This window comes from Coffea arabica, chromosome 5e (genome assembly GCF_036785885.1).
Source record: "Coffea arabica cultivar ET-39 chromosome 5e, Coffea Arabica ET-39 HiFi, whole genome shotgun sequence".
NCBI classification, from domain to species: domain Eukaryota; kingdom Viridiplantae; phylum Streptophyta; class Magnoliopsida; order Gentianales; family Rubiaceae; genus Coffea; species Coffea arabica.
The window spans coordinates 44,480,198-44,503,467 of NC_092318.1; the positions used below are offsets into that span (position 1 = coordinate 44,480,198).

A 23,270-nucleotide genomic window follows, 5' to 3' on the forward strand; every position below is an offset into this window, starting at 1 on the left:
TGCTACCGATCTCCTTGACGGTACCCAATAATTCATTTTCTCATACAAGTTTGGCTTGGAACTACGATGCTCTTGAAATGATAGGGACATTGTCTTTATGTCTCATGTGTCGTCTTAGACATGTTTATCCCACCCATGTGTGTTTATTTCTTCAGCTGATGAGTGTCCATCTTCACACACTCACTTTTTAATTCACCACAACAATGAAACAGCTTTTAAAAAAAAATCACCAAAATATGTACACTAATACACGCACGTACACCGCTCAATCTTTGCACGCTCAAGTTTGTACTCCTCACGAGATCACAACACAACACCACCAATCAAATTGACTAAGCCAGCATCTCAAGGTATTTCAAGGGGAATTTTCTGTCCTTAGTGTTCTTAAAAGTGCAGATGAATTTCCCTTGCAAGCTTAAATTAAAAATCAATTTTCACATTCAAACATGCATTGTCAATCCATCGATCACTAGCGGAATGAATCAAGCTTCAGGGACAGAAATAATTGCTCTCTTCATAGGATTCTCACGTGATAATGACAAGCTTCCGTCGAGAATTAAGTTTACTCTTTTGGTACTCTTTTGGCCTTGTATCATATGGACCCGGCAGTCTAGTCATGTTTTTAAAAGGGATAATTTCAGAAATCGCCTTGAGGTTTCTCTCAACTTGAAAATTTCAAAATCTTACATAACACATCATATGGACCCGGCAGTCTTTTGGCGATTTCTAGATATTTTTTCATGAGATCGTTTTTAGATTAATCTTTTTAATATAATGAATGAGTATAATGTTTTGTTATGAGCGTGCTTTGTATGCAAATCACATGCATGAAAAAGATTAATTTTATTTTGAATATAACTTACATAACATCATGTATTAAAATATTAATTTTTTTAGAATTGATCAGTATAGAAAAAGAGTCTTGAAATGTATTAATCTAAAGCTTTTACAGTGTCATAATAGCGTCTATATATATTAATTATGATTTTTATAGTATGATAAACACCATCTTAGATTTAGATGAGGGGATTTTGTTTTTCTTTTTTTTCTTGAGCAAAGAGAATTAGGTGTCAGACTTGAAAATCCAAAAACTACTCAACCGATTTTTACTACTTTTTCCATCTCCTGATCTAATAAAAATGGTTTTCATGGGCCCTTAATCACATTTTTAATGTGAAAAAATGTACTAGTATTACTACATAAGAAAATTCAACTAATGTCCAAATCTAAGAAAAAAATAATACGGGTTTGTTTGGCTTTCTTAAATCTGTCTTGTAGAAAACCCTATGGTATTGATTACTCACCTCATATTGTTAAACATTGTCTATATTATGAAACAAAAGTTTGATTAAATTCAATTTTATCATTTTTTTGATACCCTACTACTGCCTGAATATGAAAAAATATGAACCAATCTGGAATGGCAATTTGATTAGTTTTTTATTAGATACGTTAGTTTTAAAAAGTTTTTTGAGCTTTTCAGTTAAAAAGTTATTTAGATTGCAAGGTAATGTTGCCAATTTATAGCCTTTAATCACACATATGGTCTTGTCAATCTAATAAGGGATGTAGGTAAGATTTTAAAAATTTTAAAGATGCTTAGTGATATTACGATAAAACCCAGAGAAGGTTTCCAAATTATTCCTTTTTAAAAGGCATTACATTATTAGTAGGGCAAGTTTCCTCACATTGGACCCTTGAGAAACTCTAGACTTTTCACTAACAAAAAGAAAGACATGACTCATTGCTAGCAACGAGCAAACAAATCATCATCTGTTACAAATTCTAGATAAATATATCTAGTGAGTATGAAGCTTGTTTATGTCCAAAAAACAAAATCACACCAAAATATGTGTTTGATATTGACAGTCAGATATAAGATTAAGAACCTATTTGAATTGTAATTTTTTAAAATTTTTTTCAAATAGTGTATTTTTTTTAAAGATGTGATATATGTGAAATAAAAAAGTTATTTAGTATTCTCACAGAAATCCTCAAAAAAATTCTACAAAAAATACAATCCAAACAAGACCTAATTCTTCTTTTTTAATAAATCATTTAGCCATCAATTTATAGTGCTTCATGGGAAAAATTAACATATTCTAATTGAAAAAAAAAAACAATTTTTTGCAGGTACAGTACCATGAGATGTTTTCTACTACAAAATTTATTTTTCCTCAAAAGTGCGAAGAAATTAAAGTGTTTCGAAAGGAAATTTAAGAAACCCTTGTAACTAATTTAGTAGCAGGTAATTAACCTGCGTCCATGAGCATGAAAAATTTAGTGTGTACACTAGATTGGAATTTGATTTCATGTGACCGACATCCTATAATTCATGTTTCCCCAGTCTCAGTTAACTTGTGGTTTCGTTTTTCTGCAGAATGGTTTCACAATTTGAAATCGTAAAATGCCTCTGTTTCGCTAAAAATAATGATTTCAACGTTTTAGAAAGTATATAGAAAAGTAAGGAGACCATATTAGAAGCAAAAACCCATATTCCTTAAAAAACATCAAGAATATGGCTCTTAATAAGATGTTATCCCCGTAGATGCCGTTCTGTTATTATTATTATTATTACCTTCTTTGTTTCTTACTAAAAAGTTGCCTAAGTACCACATATATGACAGTTAATCAAAGGACATTGCACAATATATATATTACCATATTATTGTCTGATGCCAGGCATTGCTTGGATAGTAATTTTTCAAAGAAAAATTGTTACATTTTTCGTGAATACATTTTTTAATCACCTTTTTACTTCACATGTATCAAATAAGACTATTATGATTATCCAGAATCACCTAAAGCATTCAATTAAAACAAATGCTAACGAACTAGGTGCAACAGTTCCTCCTCGATGTATAGATCATCTTTGATTCTTTTCTGGTCTCACGAGTATAGGCCGTGATTTGTACTCTGTGAGCGGGCAGCTAAAGTAGTGGCAGGTTCTAAATTGTTAATGGAAATGTAGTACACAAGCAGAATAGTGGCATTGTGCTTTGAACGGCCGCCAGCAAATGATTGATCTACCATCCTCCCCTTTTTGAAAATGTTCTCATTAATAAATTGTTTTAGCTTTTCTTGATTAGCCAAAACAGGTGAAAATTGCTAACTATTTGTATTTGAATTGGTAATTGAGGCAATTTACAGTGTCATCAACATCTATTTTTCGAAGAGTAATTTGATACTATAAGACGATGAGGGTTTAGGTATAGTTATTAGAATTGGCCACGAACACTGTATATGTCTATCATTATGACATCACGTAACATAATTCTGACAAAAAAAAATTTGTATAGATTACTGTGAAGAGTACTTACATATTAAATCCCTGCTATAAAATTGTACAAGTTATTTCTTATGAATTATAATCCCTTTAAAACTTTGTACGCCATTCCAGAAGTACACGCATAAATTCGAAAATACCTAGAATTATATGCTTAGCATGTTTAAGTATGGACTGAGGACCAAATGACTTGAGCTTTTAAATCAAAGTTTCTTCCAACCTATGTTTTAAGCCTCATTAATGGACTCGTCCAATTTTAATTCTATCAAATACTTTGGATAGACTTGATTACATGTCATTTAGTTAGCCCTGATGAAGTTTTGATAGCAAAGTTACATGTCATTTAGTTAGCCCTGATAAAGTTTTGATAGCAAAGTTATGGCCGACATTCAAGATGCTTTGCAAAACAATGCCTTGAGGATGGAGTTAACAATGACACACTGAGGAAACGTCGGTCAACTTGATTATGACATATAGATCTTAGGCCGTGTTTGATAATTCAATTTAACATTTAAACTTAATGGAATAAGATCTTAACATATTTAGATCGTTTGATAACCAAAAATTGAATATTTAAATTAATTAAGTGGCACTGAATATTTTATGCAAAACTTGCTTCCAAAATTAAGTGATAAGCTATTCACTTATCACTGAATGTGATATGCACTCAAATGTATTAGATTTAATACTTAATAATTCAATAATTTAATGGATTCAAACTTCAAATTTTAAATTTTAGACTTCAGTTTTTAGATTTCAGTATTATCAAATGCATCTTTACTTTATGAATCCAGCCAGGGATAATCCTAACTAATCATTTCTAAAATATTACCCCGATAATATGGTAAAAACTGAAAAACTTTAAAAGAGCCCCTTGAGGCACATGTTTGTTAGATGAGGGAAAGAATCTTAGGTGATATACCCTTATAAATTTGATTAGTACAGATAATGTCGTTCCAGAGTAACAAAATGGACACATTTGGCTACTTCTGGCTTGTAATTTTGGCTACTCTAGGAGCCATAAATTCTTCTCGTGCTGATTTGCAGCTGAATTTCTATGCCAAAACATGTCCCAAAGCTGAGACGATTGTACAAGATTATGTCCATGAGCATATTCCAAATGCTCCATCTGTTGCAGCAGCATTGATAAGAATGCATTTCCATGACTGCTTTGTCAGAGTAAGTATCAAGAATATCCCTCCCTCTATCGCAAATTTGCATACAGCTACTTATGTTTATGAATGTTTTGTTGCTTCTAAAGGGCTGTGATGCATCCATTCTTCTGAATTCCACATCAAGCTCTGGAAATCAGACTGAGAAAGCTGCTACTCCTAATCAAACTGTACGAGGCTTCAACTTCATTGACAGAGTGAAGAGCCTAGTAGAAGCTGAATGTCCAGGAGTTGTTTCTTGTGCAGATATCATAGCACTGGTTGCAAGAGATTCCATTGTAGTTACGGTAAGTTCATGATTTCAGTAACTAAATTAGACCAACTTAGACGTCTGAAAATTTTCGCGATCGATTAATCTTGTGATCTTGGCATGACAGGGAGGTCCTTTCTGGAGGGTTCCAACTGGTCGAAGGGATGGGCTAATATCAAATGCTTCTGAGGCCTTAGCAAACATTCCAGCGCCATTTTTCAATTTCACTTCACTCCAAACATTCTTTGCCAACAAGGGTCTAGATTTAAAGGATCTAGTCTTGTTATCAGGTAAGACATTATTCAACACTTCAGCAATGTTCCTGTCCTATATCAGCACTTCTGCAATTACTACTATACTACTTTCGGTTCATTGATGACACACATTGATGCATTTTAGACATTTGTTATCATCGTCTCTTGTAGGAGCTCATACGGTTGGAATCGCCCATTGTTCTGCATTTTCGAGCCGTCTGTACAATTTCTCTGGAATTCTTGGTAATCAAGATCCATCTCTGGACAGTGAATATGCAGCAAATCTGAAAGCAAAGAAATGCAAAACCATCAACGATACAACAACAATAGTTGAAATGGATCCAGGAAGTTTCAGGACATTTGATCTAAGCTACTATAGACTTCTACTCAAGAGAAGAGGCCTATTTCAATCTGATGCAGCCTTGACAACAAGTTCCACTACACTCTCATATATTAATGAACTTCTTCAGGGTTCGAGGCAGGATTTTTATAAGGAATTTGCTTTGTCTATGGAGAAAATGGGAAGGATTGATGTAAAGACAGGATCGTCCGGTGAAATCAGGAAACATTGTGCATTTGTTAATAGTTAGAATTTTTGCTTTTATTTTAAGCTTTCATAATTGTATTATGTTGTTAATGTACGTGATATTTGTGTTTTATGAATGTGGAAATTATATATGTTTGTGGTAATTATTACTAGTTTATTTTTTATAACATAGTTATTGTCATACTGATTTTACAAGTAGGACATGCTTTTTTTTTTTTTTTTTGAAGTAGGACATGCACATTTGAGAAGCTACAGTTTTTGTTTAAAAAACAAAACAAAACAACGCCATTCCATTTGGAACTATATTTGTAGATTGGAAAAGTAATTTCACAAAAAGAAAAAAGTTGTCCGAGTTTGATGCAGTGGTTGTAGACACCAAATTTTTGGTGTAATTTCATTTTTAGTTTTTTATTTGTCGTGTTCATTTTTAGTTTTTAGTTTCCAGTTTTATTTTTATTTTTAAGTTTTATCATAGAATTTGTTAAAAAAGAAAAAGAAAGAAAGCATTCAGTCGTTTGTAATTTAAATTCAATGCTTTCTTGAAAGAAAAAAAGAAAAAGAGGAAAAGAAAGAAAAATCATAAAAAAGAAAAAGGGAAATTTGTTCACAAAAATATGTTTATTTCTTTAAATTCAACCTTTTTGCACTTTAGTTATTTTTATTAAGTTATTTTGAAAAAGAAGAGAAAAAAGGAAAAATGAAGAAAATTTGAAAAATGGACATTTTTGTTGTTTTTAGTTGTTTAGTTTTTAAATTATTTTCGTTATTATTATTATTATTATTACCTGGTTTTTGTCAATTTGTTATTATTATTATTATTTATATTTTATCATTTCTGTATTTATTAAGTTGAAAGTTAAAAAAAAAAAAAAAAAAAAAGAGTGATACGCGGCAGCAAGCTGCGTTTTTCGCAGCTTGCAAAGAAGTGTTCGGCAGCTCCTTGGGCTGCAAATATAGAAGAGCTGGCTTGAAGTTTAGGGTTATCAGGGGATATAAAAGGAAAAGAAGGGGCAGCCGCAAGGGAGTTTTTCATCGTGGGGAGAGAAAGCAAAAACGGAAAAACTGGAGCAAAAGGGAAAAAACTGAGAGAGTGAGTGGTGAGCAAGAACTAGATAAAGAGAGAGGTCGGCGGCTGTCTAGCATAAGAAAATAACAACGGCAAGAAAGGAATGAAAAACCAGAAAGAGGGAAACAGCAAAGGGAAAAGATTTGGGGCTGGAAAAAACAGAAAGCTAAGAGGAGGTTGGAGAGATTTTGGACAGCGGGGGGTTTTTCTGAAAGGGGGAGCTCGGTGAAGGGGGTTTTGAGGGGGGAGAAGGTTTCGGACAAAACAAAAAAAAAGAAGAGAGAGAGGAGGGAGGAGCTAACGGGGAGAAACGGAAAAAGCAAGAGAGAACGAGGGAGAGGGTGGAGTTTCTGTGTGAGCTTGAAAGAGAAAAAGGAAGACGAGGAAAAGGTTTAGTAGGGACTGAAGCCGAGAGCAAGAGAAAAGATTGAAGGAACGGCTGAAAAACTGGGGGGGTTGGAGTGATAGAGCAAACAGGAAAAGAAACAAATCTGGAGAAGGAAAAGCTAGAAAAGCCGTGAACTTGAGAACGAGAGAGGTAGGCAACTGGGAGTTCTTCGACTGCGAGGAAAAGCTTGGCGGCTGGGAGAGTGAAGCCTGGAACGCTGGCGACGAAGTTCGCATCTTTCATTTCTGGAATTAGTGCGTTTTCTTGGGAGGTGCTGCACGTTCATTTTACTCTTCAAAGATTTTGAGTTTTTGAGTTTGGATGCGTAGAGTTTGTGTATTTGGGCCTGAAGTTTGACAAACAATAAACATGTTCCTGGTGGAAATGAATTCAAGAAGATTTGCAGAAAATGCCGCCTGCTGCATTTTCTTTTCTCTTGAGGTGTTTAGTTCCTTCTTAGCCTTGATGGTTTTCTATCCTGCAACAAAACGTAGCTCAAATTCTGTGTTTCTATCCTGCAACAAAATTTCATAATTTTGGTTACAACAATGATTGATAGGAGCTGCGTTTTCCTCTTCCCTCCTCCTGTTTTAAGTTCATGTATCCGACTTTGGTTGATGATCTTATGAACTTGATTGGAATGACATGTCTGCATTTTTGGGATTGGCTATGTTTCTGCTTTTTGAGTTTTGTTCATTACCTGATTTCTGCAAATAGGAATGAAAGTCGCAACTAGTTTTGTTGCCAAAAGGCTTCATCGGTTGCCAAGGATTGCAATTGCAGCAAGCTTCCTAGCTTTGCAGAAAATTCTGGCGGCATTTTTTTTGCTGTTTTTCTTGATCTTTGACAGTCATCAACTCAGTTTTGTTGCATTAAAAAAGTGTAGCATTAAGTTTGGTAATGATTAGAGTTGCATCTTGAGGTTCATTTCGGTTCAAAGTTGTTTTGGTGATGCATTTTGTTGACAAATGAAGCACGGCACATCATGTAGGAAAGGAAACCAGAATTGCAGAAGTAATGAAGGTTTTAGTTCACGTTGCATGCATGAAATAAATTTCTGAATTTGCACTTTGATCCCCCAAGTCCCCTTTTGACTCACTATGGCCTAAGTAATTTGAATACTTAATCAATTTAATCCCTCAAGCTTCTCCATGTTCCACAAAAGCCCAAGCATGTTCTCATTTCTTTACAATTAGGTCCTAAGGTGGGTATATTTTGAGTCATCATTTGGCCTTTCATTGTTTTTGGGACTTGTGAAGCTCTTAAATTTTTCAACTGGTTTTATTTGGTTGATTAATGGTTGCTATTGAATTCTCAAAATGCATGTTTAAATCATTCATGGACCCTTGTTCATTCTTGGACCTTCAAAATTCCATAATGTTTGTTTGGATCTTGTTATTTACTTGGAGAACTTTTTGTGTTTTTAAATGTTTCAATTAGGTTCAAATGATTGAGTAGTCTTGCTTTTGGGTCTTTAGTAGACGTTATGCTTGGAGGTTGGATGACCATGTCTTTGCTTGGTCTTTAGTTAGCTTTTTACTTCATTAAGTTGCAATTGGGGGAAAATTTGATGATTTGGTGGATTCAAATTGTTTAGTTTATATCTTATCATTAAATTGGTGCATTAATCTTTTGTTTTTGGTGATTTTAGCTTAAGTTAGTCTTTTCTTGGGTAACTCTAGCCAAGTTGAGTTTGTTTACTTCCTTACCAGCATTACACACGGGGGAGGTACACTTTCTTTTATCCCTTTTGTCTCTCCTATGTGCTCCTACGTGTTATGTGAATATGCATGCCTACTCCGCTTTCCTTACCTCCTTGCGTGCATTTACTTGCGTTTACTTTTATTTAAGTTTTATGGGGTATGTGTACACCTCTTGGCTTGTAATAGATAGGGCTCGGAGAGCATCTGGTCCATTTCCCCTTCCCCTTTATGCTTTCATGGGGTATGTGTACACCTCTTGGCTTGTAATAGATAGGGCTCGGAGAGCATCTGGTCCACTTCCCCTTCCCCTTGCTTGTTTGTTTTTGGTTGCTACATGTTTAATTGCTTTATTAGGCTCTTGCATCTAGTCGAGCATGCTAAGTGCTACGTGCTATGTGTTTACGAGTATTTTGGCATGTCTACTTGCTTTCATAGCCATGAATGAATGGAATGGATGAATGTACGTTTCCGCTAGTCCAACGCTAGTCGGAATTCATAGAATGGGCTAGTTCAACGCTAGACCCTTAGAGATTTCCCCTCATTAGCATATCATTTGCTTGTTCACCACATATCATGCATTTTTCTTAGTTTTATCACTTGGCATGCTCCTCGAACCCCCTTTCCCTTCATTTTAGGATTTTTGCATATCATGATAGTTGTAGGGTCCATTTGCTTGAGGGTCCCCTTCTGATAAGGGAAACGAGCGAGTGTGGCTACTCGATAGCCTTAGCACGCTAGTTTTGCCTTCTAATCAAAGGGAAAATCGAAGTCGACAAGTTAGGAGTCATTCCCATACCCGACCTGATGCATTCCCTTAGGTTCATTCATTCTCATTTATCACTCACTCATTCTTTTCAATTCACATTTTCCTTTCCTTATTGTTCATTTTGATTTCTACTTCACAAAATTGCATTTAATTACACCTATATGCACTTATCACTATATTTCATACACTTGCACACAAACACTTGGCATTTTCATACAATTGCACACGTGCACCTTTTCATACACTTGCACACAAACACTTGGATTTTTTATTTCTTTCATACACTTCCACACTTGCACATTTGAGTTTCATTTGCATTAATCGACCTCTATGGGGGTTTTCCTTTGTTGGCCGCCACAATTCATGTGGTTTGGGACCAAAAGCCTCACGAGAGACATCGTAGAATTTAGGATTGCATTTTCCTTTCCGTTTTGCATTCATATAGTCATATCCAACGTGCGAACATACATTGGGTAGAAAAATTAGGAAAATTGGTTTAAGTCACGCAACTAGCCTTGGCTAGGTCGAAGGGGTGCCTTGGATTTTTATCCTTGCCTTCCCCTTCGTCAAATGTGACCCCCGATCCCTCTTCTGGTTACGCAGACCCAAAAGTTCTCAAAAAGGGTTTATTTACTTTTTTTATTCAAAAACAAAAATCATCTTTGGGTGACTTGGTACACCCTAACTCTATACCAAGTGGCGACTCCATTTTTTGATACCAAAACCCTTTTGAACTTCACTTGGCCAAATCGTCGCATTCTAAGTCCCATGGCCTTTTACTTTTCATTCCGCACACGTTCACATGTATATCACACACACTCACACCACACACATTCATTCACATCACAATTCATTCGAAAAGTGGGGCGCGACAGTTGGCGACTCCACTGGGGATTTCCTAAGTGGGTCCAAGCATTTGATTTGACCATTCTTTTCCCTTTTCTACCCTTTTTATGCATAGCATTTGGATATTAGGGTTGCATTTTTCTATTTTTAGGACTTTTGGCCTTGCACGCGTATTAAACTACTCCCTCACTCACGAATGTATGATTGGTTGTTTGGATGAATATTTTATTTGTTTTATTCCGCGCTCGCATTGCATTTGGGGGGGTGTGTCACCTTAGAGCCTCGCGTTGGTTCTTGATCTCTCCCCTCCAAACGAGCACTAGCATACGCGCATACGCTTTAATTATTTTTACCCCTCATTTATTTTTCTTTTAGTGGCTTGTCACGCCACTCCACCCTATTAGGATTTTAGGCGACCCACTTGGACATGTGATCGTATCACGACGTGTGCGTAGCATGATCCGAGGGGTCACTCGATCTTCCGCTTTAAACTTTAGGTTGATAACCTATTAGTTTTTAGTCGAAGGTTGAGGATTTTTTTTAGATTCACCCAGACGGGTAGCCGTAACACGACGTGTGCGTAGCAACGTCTGGGGAATCGCTCGAGCCACCGACAAGGAACCTTGGAAGTGATGACCCTTGGTTTCCAAGTCTGAAGGCTCGGGGACCTATGACTTATCGAGTCTAGATGCATTAGTGAACCCTAACCTCATGCATCCATGATAGTTTACCTAGGATAGCGTCTGCCTTACCCTATTAGGGACACTATTCACGAGGGGAGGGGTCCAACCCCTTTCTCCTTTTATCGCTTTATTTCTTTGTGCTGATTTCGTTGCCACAATGTGTTATGTGTATTTGTCTTGGTTGAACTAACTTTTCTTGATTTTGTGTCCCCATTGCATTCACAAACCCTAGCAAATAAGAGGTCTGACATGACCTTCTTTTAGAACCTACCCTCGTAAATAGGTTATTGCACGTTTAAAGATTTTGGTATATTGCATTCATAGATTAATAATGCCATGCCATTTTTAAGCCTACCTTGGCGTATAAAAGGTCCTTTTAGGTCATGATTTCATTTCAAATTGCATGTTTTACTGCTTTAATAAATGGCATCATGCATAAACCATAGAAAGGGAATGCCACATAGGGAATCTCGTGTTTAGGAATAAGCCACCTTGTGTCTCGGATACTTAATCCAGTGAGACTTGCACGTTTACATTTTTGTACCATCCAAAGGGGTAGTGCACAAGGTAAGGTAGGATCCGATCATTTTCATAGAGTGATAGCATCTAATAATCACTTTTTGGCCATTTTATCAAAAATTGGTAAAAATTCCTTGCGTGAAGGACATTAATTTGAAGAAATTCACAAATGATTCCTCCTATTGAGACGATAAATAAACTGAGGCCAGAATTTGATTTTTAGAAGGTCATAGACTAATGCACCTCAATAATTTTGAAATAACCAATGGCCGGACAATTCAACCAATCCATTTTGCCAATTCATTCAATAAATCGTCAATTCATTTGACCAATTTACCCTTTTTAGGGTCATTCGGCCGATTTTTGAATAAATCACTAATTCAATTTCATTCATTTGGCCAATTTACCCATTTTTAGGGCAACCGAGCCGATTTTGAATAAATCAGGTTTCGTTCAATCTATTTGATCAATTTACCCTTTTTAGGGTGATCTGATTAATTTTGGATAAATTAAATTTCATTCAATTCATTTGACCTGTTTCCCTTTTTAGGGTAATCCGGTCATTTTTTTAAAATAAATTGTCAATTTCATTTGACCAATTAGGGTTTCGATGTCGAATTTGAAAAATGAAAAAACCTAGTCGATTTTGAGAAAAACATCCATTGCATCCAGCCATTTGACCAGTTGGAGTTTTGACCCGTGCTTCGCTGCGAAAAGTTGTCAAAACGAGTTCCCATCTCTTCGATAGGAGTTCGTCAAGGTCAAGCCCGTGCGTTTTTGCAAGTTCTTGTATCGATCAAAGGTGATCAACCTATTCGGACGTTGTCCTCATTTTGACAAATCTTTTGTCATTCCAATGGCCAAATGTTTCAAATTATTTTTCACTCACTGAGTTGATCAGATCCGTCAGGTATGGTATAGTGCTTACCCTAGAGGATTGCATTTTCATGCTAGGCCTACCCTTGGCATAAAAAGGGCTCCCCAATAGGACATGCATCTGAATTTTTTGGATAGTTACTAACTCTTGCCTTTTTCTTTTCCTTTTCTTTATTTTTATTGGAAAATCTAAGCGAGGGTTGAATCTAAAGGCAATCTTTCAAAATTCTCAGGTAATATTTAAATATAGCTTCTCGTGGAAGCCCCATCATAACGCGATCCCGTACTCAAGCACAGAGGAATCGTGTAAACATGAGTGCTCCGCCAGAATCATCCGATAAGGCCGTTGCAACTACCCAGCCGGCGGCCGCAAGTTCGGGGATTCAGTTAACTGAGATGCTTACCAAGTTTGGGGAGATGGCGTATGAGATGGCCGCCCAAAGGAAGTTGAACGATGAGCTAATTAGCAGCGGAGTTCAACCCGAACCTGTACCCGCCGGACAGCCTGAGCAAGGGCCATTTGTCCTACCTTTGGCCCATGCCACTGTTACTCCATCATTTTCTATTGCACCCGAAGAAACTTTCACCTATCCTACCATACATTTGCCATACACTTACCCTCCTCATCCTTCATTTTTTCTTACTCACACGCGAGGTCCACCACCCCAAATCACTTCAAATATACCACCTGAGCCACATACCTTTTATCACCCTGTTGCTGAGCCATTCCTATCAGACCATATTGTTCAAACCAAGGCAGAAATGGGGGAATCTTCTGCTCCCGTTGATACAAAGCTGCTCAAACGCCTTGACCGTTTTGATGAATTTATGAGGAAGAGTCAGGGGTGGAACAAGCAAGGAGTCCTGGACTATGACGAGCTATGTCTCTTTCCAAATGTTCAATTGCCTGAGGGGTTCAAAACTCCGAAGTTCAACAAATACGATGGCACGGGCAATCCCAAGACGCATCTCCGATTGTTCGCCAATAAATTGGGTAGACCGGTGGATGATGAAAATTTACCTTTAAGGCTATTCCCAGAAAGTCTGGAAGGCGAAGCACTTGATTGGTATTCGAATTTGAAGCCGGAGGAGGTGAAAACCTGGATTGATTTGTCCAAGGCTTTTGTGAGGCAATATGAGTATAACTGCGAGCTGGCTCCGACACGAACCACGTTGGAAGGAACAAAAAGAAAACCCTCTGAAGACCACAAAACCTATGCTAAGAGATGGAGGAAAATGGCTGCCAAGGTCGAGCCACCAATGACGGAGGACGAAATCATACGGACTTTCATTAAGGCACACGATCCCCCGTACTTTGAAGAAATTTTCCGCATGACTGGATGTTCGTTCGCCGCCATTGTCAATAAACTTGAGGAGTACGATGACTTCGTGAAAGCTGGGAAGATTGTTAATGTCTCTGCCCTCAAATCCCAGTTGGATGCTTTGCAAGGACAGGGGACTAGTGAGAAGAGCCCGCAATTTAAAAAGAAAGAGGGGGAAACTGCCTTCACCTGGAATCAAAACCCTGTCCCAAGACCCAGACCTCGACAATACCCTACCAACTCAAACCCTTACCCCTACTACTCAAATCCTCATCCTGTTCACCACACCAATATCCCTCATCCTTGTCCTCGCTCAAATTATGCCAACCCGCCTACAACCCCTTTCCAAATATCTCAACCAAGCTTTCAACAAGCTCGTCCTCGGCCTCCTTACCACCAAAGATTTCCCCCACCAAATAGACCCACCTACAACTATCCCCGACCCACTGAAACCTACAATCAAAGCCGTACCCGAACCTTCACCAACCTAGGCAGGCATTTGGACCAATTGTACGAGCAATTGAAGGTTGCCAACAAAATAGGCGTGATTCCCCCTCCAACTTACCTTCATGGCATGCCTGTTGGGTACAATCCACATGCTATTTGTGCCTATCATTCGGGGGTACCTGGCCACTCAACCGCCGATTGCAGGGCACTTAGGCACAAAGTCCAAGACATGATCGAGGCTGGGGAAATAGTGCTAAGAGGAAAGGTTGGACAAGGACCAAGTGTAAGCACAAACCCCTTTCCCAAACATGAGGACACTTTAGAGGCATCCACTTCCAGTGACGAAATCTGAGAATCTTGAAGGCACGTTGCACCGTTTGGATGGCCGAGTATTTTCCCTCTCGAAGGGATTTTTGGTAAATCTAGGGGTTGTTATTTACTAAATTTCACAAAAACTGTTTTTTGCATATGTGAATAGTTTAATGAAGGCATCTTTTGCAATTGAGTTTATCTTGTTTCCACTTTGATTTGGAGTTGCATGAAATGCATAATTTGCTTGATTTGATTATTGTCTTGATTCTTTTAAATTCTTTTAAGATGGCCAAAGTTGAAATTATTTGACCCTTTGAATATCACTGTTCTGGATTCCGATAATACCATTCATCCAAAAGTCCCTTCATTAAGAAATTCCTTCATTGAAAAATCCCTTCTTTGAGAAGGTTAAAAATCTTTCATTTAAAAATCCCTTCTTTGAGAAGGTTAAAAATCTTTCATTAAAAAATCCCTTCTTTGAGAAGGCCAAACTCCCTTCCTTGAAATCCCTTCATTAAAAATCCTTCATTAAAAAATCCCTTCTTTGAGAAGGCCAGAAATCCTTTCATCCTTCATTGAAAAATCCCTTCATTAAGAAAGCTCTTCATTGAAAATCCTTTCGTTAAGAAAGCCTTTCCTCAAGAAAATCCATCCTCTGCCAAGTTCTAAGCTGATTGGTTAAAGCAGCGTCACCGACGATTGATTTTGATGAATGAAAAGCAGTTGAATGTCGTATGGCCTGTGTTCATAACAAAAAGGTCCGCCACCGGTCCTTTAGAAAAGGAGGGCAAAGAGTTTTGCCCATGCAAGATTAAGCCAAAGGCGAATTCACTCCAAGTTGGCCAGGGCCATTCGTTTTTTAAAAGTGATACCTGGCGGGGCATTCATTTTGGTAAAGATGGAAGGACAGACATTCCCTCGACCTATCAACTCAGACATGTGTAAGAAATTCTTTATTTGATTATGCAAATTCCTTCTAGAAAATCATGCAAGAGACGAGGCAAAAGTCAGGCCATCTTCCTTTCCAATCAAAACATTTCATCCCTAGTCATCCCTTTTGAGCTATCAGAACAATAATCTTTTCGTTTGGCAGCCCCTGAAGATTGCAAACCCCACACTGGGGAAAATTCATTTTGGAAAGAGATGATTAGAAGGGGAAGGCCCTACACTGGGGCAAAATTATGTTTGAAAATGCAAAAAAAAGAAAGGAAAAGAAAAAAAAGAAAGAACCCCACACTGGGGCAAATTTAGTTTTGAAGAAAAAATGTAAAAAGTAAGAAGAATGCAATGAAGAAAATGAAAAAATCAAACTGGGGCAAAATTTTCCTCAGTTTCGTTCAAAATTGGGAAATAATTTCAAAATGATGCAATTTCAGGCTATTTCACACCCCTCTCATCAAAATTTGCTTTCAAGCCTCAACTTTTTTCGAACACCCCACCTGACTTCATTTCAAAAAGCCCAAAGTCCTGGCTTTCGTCATTTGCCGTATTTTCTATTGGAAGTTTGCTAATCAACTGACAAGTGATGTCCATAATGCCTTCGCCTAATCTTACAAGGGAAGCGCATTTCACTGATGTCAGCAACCTTCAGTTCATACTCCTGAGTCGATTATGGTTGAGTTTTTCCATTGTTCCTTAGGTGAAAACCCGAAAGAGCACCTCAAAAGAAAAGGAAAGAAAAGAAAAACAAAAACAAAAACAAAACAAAAGAAAAGGAGTGGGGGCAACCTTGGTGAAAACCCGAAAGGGCGCCAAGGTAGGATTTTGCAGCAAGCGAGCACGAGGAAGAACGGCTGGTGATTTGGTTCATTTGGATTTCTCCTCATTTTGTCATACTTCTGTCAATTTTGAATTCCAGAACAAAGATGTCCAGAGAATTGAATATGACATTTGTTGGCCAAAACTGTGTCATTTTGTAAAACATTCTTTTGCAAAGCTCATTTTTTCAAATTACTTGCATTCATGGCATTTTTGTAGAATTTAAGCACAAATGGTTATGTGTGCATTCTTGTATGACATGTGAATTTTCTTGCATATTTCTTTCTTTATCTTTGAATTTTGGTGAATAACAATCCCCGTGGTTTATTCGAAGCATACATGGGTTCAGTCATCTTCTGAAAAGGGTTAAGGTTCAACAAAGTCAGTTACGCAGACTCCACAATATGGCAAAGCTCATACCTGATCAGTGTGTAAATCGGAAAAGCTTTGAAAAATCCAACTCAGTCGGCTGCCGCAACAAAAGTTGATAAAGGCATCGAAAGACTCATGTTTACACGATTTCTCAAAAGGCAAACGGATCAAACGATGGTGGCAATTTCTTTGTTTTCTTTTCTTTTTGCAGAAAAACTGCATGCACAAATGAAAGTCATCACACCTCGCACTGGAATCGGTGTCGGAAAGAGTCCTCTGGTGAACAAAGGCAGATTGAAAATGTCGTAGGCAAATTTCATCAAAAATGCAATAGCATGGCGATATGGAATCAACTCTGGACTCACATTGCAAAAATTCATCATACTGGGGCAAATTAATTTCTTGGAAAGATTTTCAAAAGTCAAAAGAAAAGCAAAAAGAAAAATCATCAATCAGAAATCAACACAAATTTTATCAAAAGCATTTTCGGGTCAGTCCCATGATCAAAGCATTTTCGGGTCAGTCCCATGATCGAAAGCATTTTCGGGTCAGTCCCATGATTGAAAGCATTTCCGGGTCAGTCCCATGATTGAAAGTATTTTCGGGTCAGTCCCACGATCAAAAGCATTTCCGGGTCAGTCCCATGATCAAAAGCATTTTCGGGTCAGTCCCACGATCAAAAGCATTTTCGGGCCAGTCCCATGATCAAAATCATTTTCGGGTCAGTCCCATGATCAAAATCATTTTCGGGTCAGTCCCACGATCAAAAGCATATCCGGGTCAGTCCCATGATCAAAAGCATTTTCGGGTCAGTCCCACGATCAAAAGTTTATTCGGGTCAGTCCCATGATCAAAAGCATTTTCGGGTCAGTCCCAAGATCAAAAGCATTTTCGGGTCAGTCCCACGATCAAAGGCATATCCGGGTCAGTCCCATGATCAAAAGCATTTCCGGGTCAGTCCCATGATCAAAAGCATTTTCGGGTCAGTCCCACGATCAAAAGCATTTTCGGGTCAGTCCCATGATCAAAAGCTCATTCGGGTCAGTCCCATGATCAAGAGCATTTTCGGGTCAGTCCCATGATCAAAAAGCATTTTCGGGTCAGTCCCACGATTCAAAACTTATGCGGGTCAGTCCCACAATTCAAAGCTTGTTCGGGCCAGTCCCATGATTTGAATTTCCTTCTCTAGTCAGTCCCAATTTTAATTTTTCTGTTCGGGTCAGTCCCGTTTTAAGTTCCTGTTTGGGCCAGTCCCAATTTTACATTTCTGTTCGGGTCTATCCCGTGGGTCTATCCCAATTTTACATTTCTGTTCGGGTCTATCCCGTAGGTCTATCCCAATTTTAAATTTCTGTTCGGGTCAGTCCCGATTTTATTTCTGTCTCGGGTCAGTCCCGATTTTAAAATTTCCTGTCAGGGGTCAATCCCCATCGTTTGAGTAATTCGCAGCCGAATAACACAGGTAAGTATTTGGTGTCTACTTCTTTGTCTCAAGTTTTTTCAAAACTCGGACAAAGAGGGGCAAACTGTAGACACCAAATTTTTGGTGTAATTTCATTTTTAGTTTTTTATTTGTCGTGTTCATTTTTAGTTTTTAGTTTCCAGTTTTATTTTTATTTTTAAGTTTTATCATAGAATTTGTTAAAAAAGAAAAAGAAAGAAAGCATTCAGTCGTTTGTAATTTAAATTCAATGCTTTCTTGAAAGAAAAAAAGAAAAAGAGGAAAAGAAAGAAAAATCATAAAAAAGAAAAAGGGAAATTTGTTCACAAAAATATGTTTATTTCTTTAAATTCAACCTTTTTGCACTTTAGTTATTTTTATTAAGTTATTTTGAAAAAGAAGAGAAAAAAGGAAAAATGAAGAAAATTTGAAAAATGGATATTTTTGTTGTTTTTAGTTGTTTAGTTTTTAAATTATTTTCGTTATTATTATTATTATTATTACCTGGTTTTTGTCAATTTGTTATTATTATTATTATTTATATTTTATCATTTCTGTATTTATTAAGTTGAAAGTTTAAAAAAAAAAAAAAGAGTGATACGCGGCAGCAAGCTGCGTTTTTCGCAGCTTGCAAAGAAGTGTTCGGCAGCTCCTTGGGCTGCAAATATAGAAGAGCTGGCTTGAAGTTTAGGGTTATCAGGGGATATAAAAGGAAAAGAAGGGGCAGCCGCAAGGGAGTTTTTCATCGTGGGGAGAGAAAGCAAAAACGGAAAAACTGGAGCAAAAGGGAAAAAACTGAGAGAGTGAGTGGTGAGCAAGAACTAGATAAAGAGAGAGGTCGGCGGCTGTCTAGCATAAGAAAATAACAACGGCAAGAAAGGAATGAAAAACCAGAAAGAGGGAAACAGCAAAGGGAAAAGATTTGGGGCTGGAAAAAACAGAAAGCTAAGAGGAGGTTGGAGAGATTTTGGACAGCGGGGGGTTTTTCTGAAAGGGGGAGCTCGGTGAAGGGGGTTTTGAGGGGGGAGAAGGTTTCGGACAAAACAAAAAAAAAGAAGAGAGAGAGGAGGGAGGAGCTAACGGGGAGAAACGGAAAAAGCAAGAGAGAACGAGGGAGAGGGTGGAGTTTCTGTGTGAGCTTGAAAGAGAAAAAGGAAGACGAGGAAAAGGTTTAGTAGGGACTGAAGCCGAGAGCAAGAGAAAAGATTGAAGGAACGGCTGAAAAACTGGGGGGGTTGGAGTGATAGAGCAAACAGGAAAAGAAACAAATCTGGAGAAGGAAAAGCTAGAAAAGCCGTGAACTTGAGAACGAGAGAGGTAGGCAACTGGGAGTTCTTCGACTGCGAGGAAAAGCTTGGCGGCTGGGAGAGTGAAGCCTGGAACGCTGGCGACGAAGTTCGCATCTTTCATTTCTGGAATTAGTGCGTTTTCTTGGGAGGTGCTGCACGTTCATTTTACTCTTCAAAGATTTTGAGTTTTTGAGTTTGGATGCGTAGAGTTTGTGTATTTGGGCCTGAAGTTTGACAAACAATAAACATGTTCCTGGTGGAAATGAATTCAAGAAGATTTGCAGAAAATGCCGCCTGCTGCATTTTCTTTTCTCTTGAGGTGTTTAGTTCCTTCTTAGCCTTGATGGTTTTCTATCCTGCAACAAAACGTAGCTCAAATTCTGTGTTTCTATCCTGCAACAAAATTTCATAATTTTGGTTACAACAATGATTGATAGGAGCTGCGTTTTCCTCTTCCCTCCTCCTGTTTTAAGTTCATGTATCCGACTTTGGTTGATGATCTTATGAACTTGATTGGAATGACATGTCTGCATTTTTGGGATTGGCTATGTTTCTGCTTTTTGAGTTTTGTTCATTACCTGATTTCTGCAAATAGGAATGAAAGTCGCAACTAGTTTTGTTGCCAAAAAGCTTCATCGGTTGCCAAGGATTGCAATTGCAGCAAGCTTCCTAGCTTTGCAGAAAATTCTGGCGGCATTTTTTTTGCTGTTTTTCTTGATCTTTGACAGTCATCAACTCAGTTTTGTTGCATTAAAAAAGTGTAGCATTAAGTTTGGTAATGATTAGAGTTGCATCTTGAGGTTCATTTCGGTTCAAAGTTGTTTTGGTGATGCATTTTGTTGACAAATGAAGCACGGCACATCATGTAGGAAAGGAAACCAGAATTGCAGAAGTAATGAAGGTTTTAGTTCACGTTGCATGCATGAAATAAATTTCTGAATTTGCACTTTGATCCCCCAAGTCCCCTTTTGACTCACTATGGCCTAAGTAATTTGAATACTTAATCAATTTAATCCCTCAAGCTTCTCCATGTTCCACAAAAGCCCAAGCATGTTCTCATTTCTTTACAATTAGGTCCTAAGGTGGGTATATTTTGAGTCATCATTTGGCCTTTCATTGTTTTTGGGACTTGTGAAGCTCTTAAATTTTTCAACTGGTTTTATTTGGTTGATTAATGGTTGCTATTGAATTCTCAAAATGCATGTTTAAATCATTCATGGACCCTTGTTCATTCTTGGACCTTCAAAATTCCATAATGTTTGTTTGGATCTTGTTATTTACTTGGGGAACTTTTTGTGTTTTTAAATGTTTCAATTAGGTTCAAATGATTGAGTAGTCTTGCTTTTGGGTCTTTAGTAGACGTTATGCTTGGAGGTTGGATGACCATGTCTTTGCTTGGTCTTTAGTTAGCTTTTTACTTCATTAAGTTGCAATTGGGGGAAAATTTGATGAATTGGTGGATTCAAATTGTTTAGTTTATATCTTATCATTAAATTGGTGCATTAATCTTTTGTTTTTGGTGATTTTAGCTTAAGTTAGTCTTTTCTTGGGTAACTCTAGCCAAGTTGAGTTTGTTTACTTCCTTACCAGCATTACACACGGGGGAGGTACACTTTCTTTTATCCCTTTTGTCTCTCCTATGTGCTCCTACGTGTTATGTGAATATGCATGCCTACTCCGCTTTCCTTACCTCCTTGCGTGCATTTACTTGCGTTTACTTTTATTTAAGTTTTATGGGGTATGTGTACACCTCTTGGCTTGTAACAGATAGGGCTCGGAGAGCATCTGGTCCATTTCCCCTTCCCCTTTATGCTTTCATGGGGTATGTGTACACCTCTTGGCTTGTAATAGATAGGGCTCGGAGAGCATCTGGTCCACTTCCCCTTCCCCTTGCTTGTTTGTTTTTGGTTGCTACATGTTTAATTGCTTTATTAGGCTCTTGCATCTAGTCGAGCATGCTAAGTGCTACGTGCTATGTGTTTACGAGTATTTTGGCATGTCTACTTGCTTTCATAGCCATGAATGAATGGAATGGATGAATGTACGTTTCCGCTAGTCCAACGCTAGTCGGAATTCATAGAATGGGCTAGTTCAACGCTAGACCCTTAGAGATTTCCCCTCATTAGCATATCATTTGCTTGTTCACCACATATCATGCATTTTTCTTAGTTTTATCACTTGGCATGCTCCTCGAACCCCCTTTCCCTTCATTTTAGGATTTTTGCATATCATGATAGTTGTAGGGTCCATTTGCTTGAGGGTCCCCTTCTGATAAGGGAAACGAGCGAGTGTGGCTACTCGATAGCCTTAGCACGCTAGTTTTGCCTTCTAATCAAAGGGAAAATCGAAGTCGACAAGTTAGGAGTCATTCCCATACCCGACCTGATGCATTCCCTTAGGTTCATTCATTCTCATTTATCACTCACTCATTCTTTTCAATTCACATTTTCCTTTCCTTATTGTTCATTTTGATTTCTACTTCACAAAATTGCATTTAATTACACCTATATGCACTTATCACTATATTTCATACACTTGCACACAAACACTTGGCATTTTCATACAATTGCACACGTGCACCTTTTCATACACTTGCACACAAACACTTGGATTTTTAATTTCTTTCATACACTTCCACACTTGCACATTTGAGTCTCATTTGCATTAATCGACCTCTATGGGGGTTTTCCTTTGTTGGCCGCCACAATTCATGTGGTTTGGGACCAAAAGCCTCACGAGAGACATCGTAGAATTTAGGATTGCATTTTCCTTTCCGTTTTGCATTCATATAGTCATATCCAACGTGCGAACATACATTGGGTAGAAAAATTAGGAAATTTGGTTTAAGTCACGCAACTAGCCTTGGCTAGGTCGAAGGGGTGCCTTGGATTTTTATCCTTGCCTTCCCCTTCGTCAAATGTGACCCCCGATCCCTCTTCTGGTTACGCAGACCCAAAAGTTCTCAAAAAGGGTTTATTTACTTTTTTTATTCAAAAACAAAAATCATCTTTGGGTGACTTGGTACACCCTAACTCTATACCAAGTGGCGACTCCATTTTTTGATACCAAAACCCTTTTGAACTTCACTTGGCCAAATCGTCGCATTCTAAGTCCCATGGCCTTTTACTTTTCATTCCGCACACGTTCACATGTATATCACACACACTCACACCACACACATTCATTCACATCACAATTCATTCGAAAAGTGGGGCGCGACAGTGGTCTTACCAGCTCTGGCTTAATCCAGTGACAAAGCCATAGGAGCAGGACACTGATCAAGGTCTTAATCCAGTGAACTTTCCCTGCTCCATTGCACTTAAATAAGAGCAATGAATTTTGGTTTTTATAGCTAGTAACTAGTTTTCACGGATGGCTAAGTTGGTGTACTGATGAAGTTTTTTTTTTTTTTTTTTTTGAAAATTGAGAAACAATTAAAAATCATTCTAAGTGATTGCTCCTATTTTTCCCATTGTGATGTATCAGCGCAACTAGCTAGCGCGGTTCATAATTTTTTTTGGATAAATTACACATAACCCCTCTGCGGTTTCATCTATTGGCACATGACCCCCTCTAACGTTTCAAAATGTCCACTTTACCCATTTATGATTTTATGTAAAGTGAAAACTTGACAAAAAATGGTTTATATAACGTCGTTAATTAAAATATCAATAGTGCCCTTACTTAAAATCTAAATCAATCAAGAGTTTAACTACCTTGTATAAAAGTATAAGTGGATTACGTGGATAAATGCAAAAATTACAGGGGATAAAGTTGATATTTATACAAACCATAAGGGGGTTAAATGGAAATTAAAATTTTATCACATGCACTTTTAGAGCACGTTTGGTATAAATGCCATAACTGATTATGCATTCCGTCTATTTTTTACTTTACAGGAAACCATAGGAGGGTTATATGACTGTTTTGAAACATTCAGAGAGCCATCTGGCATTATGTAAAATTATTGGAG

At 37.7% G+C, this 23,270-nt stretch overlaps 1 protein-coding gene across 1 annotated transcript; it reads left to right on the forward strand.

Moving 5' to 3' along the window:
* The first annotated feature begins 4,202 nt into the window (after window positions 1-4,202).
* Window positions 4,203-5,652, forward strand: LOC113743401 (peroxidase 3-like). Its single transcript, XM_027271390.2, has 4 exons — window positions 4,203-4,465; window positions 4,548-4,745; window positions 4,836-4,998; window positions 5,134-5,652. Exons 1-4 carry the CDS (start codon window positions 4,235-4,237, stop codon window positions 5,550-5,552), a joined length of 1,011 nt encoding a protein of 336 aa, XP_027127191.1. The 5' UTR covers window positions 4,203-4,234; the 3' UTR covers window positions 5,553-5,652.
* Window positions 5,653-23,270: the final 17,618 nt, after the last annotated feature.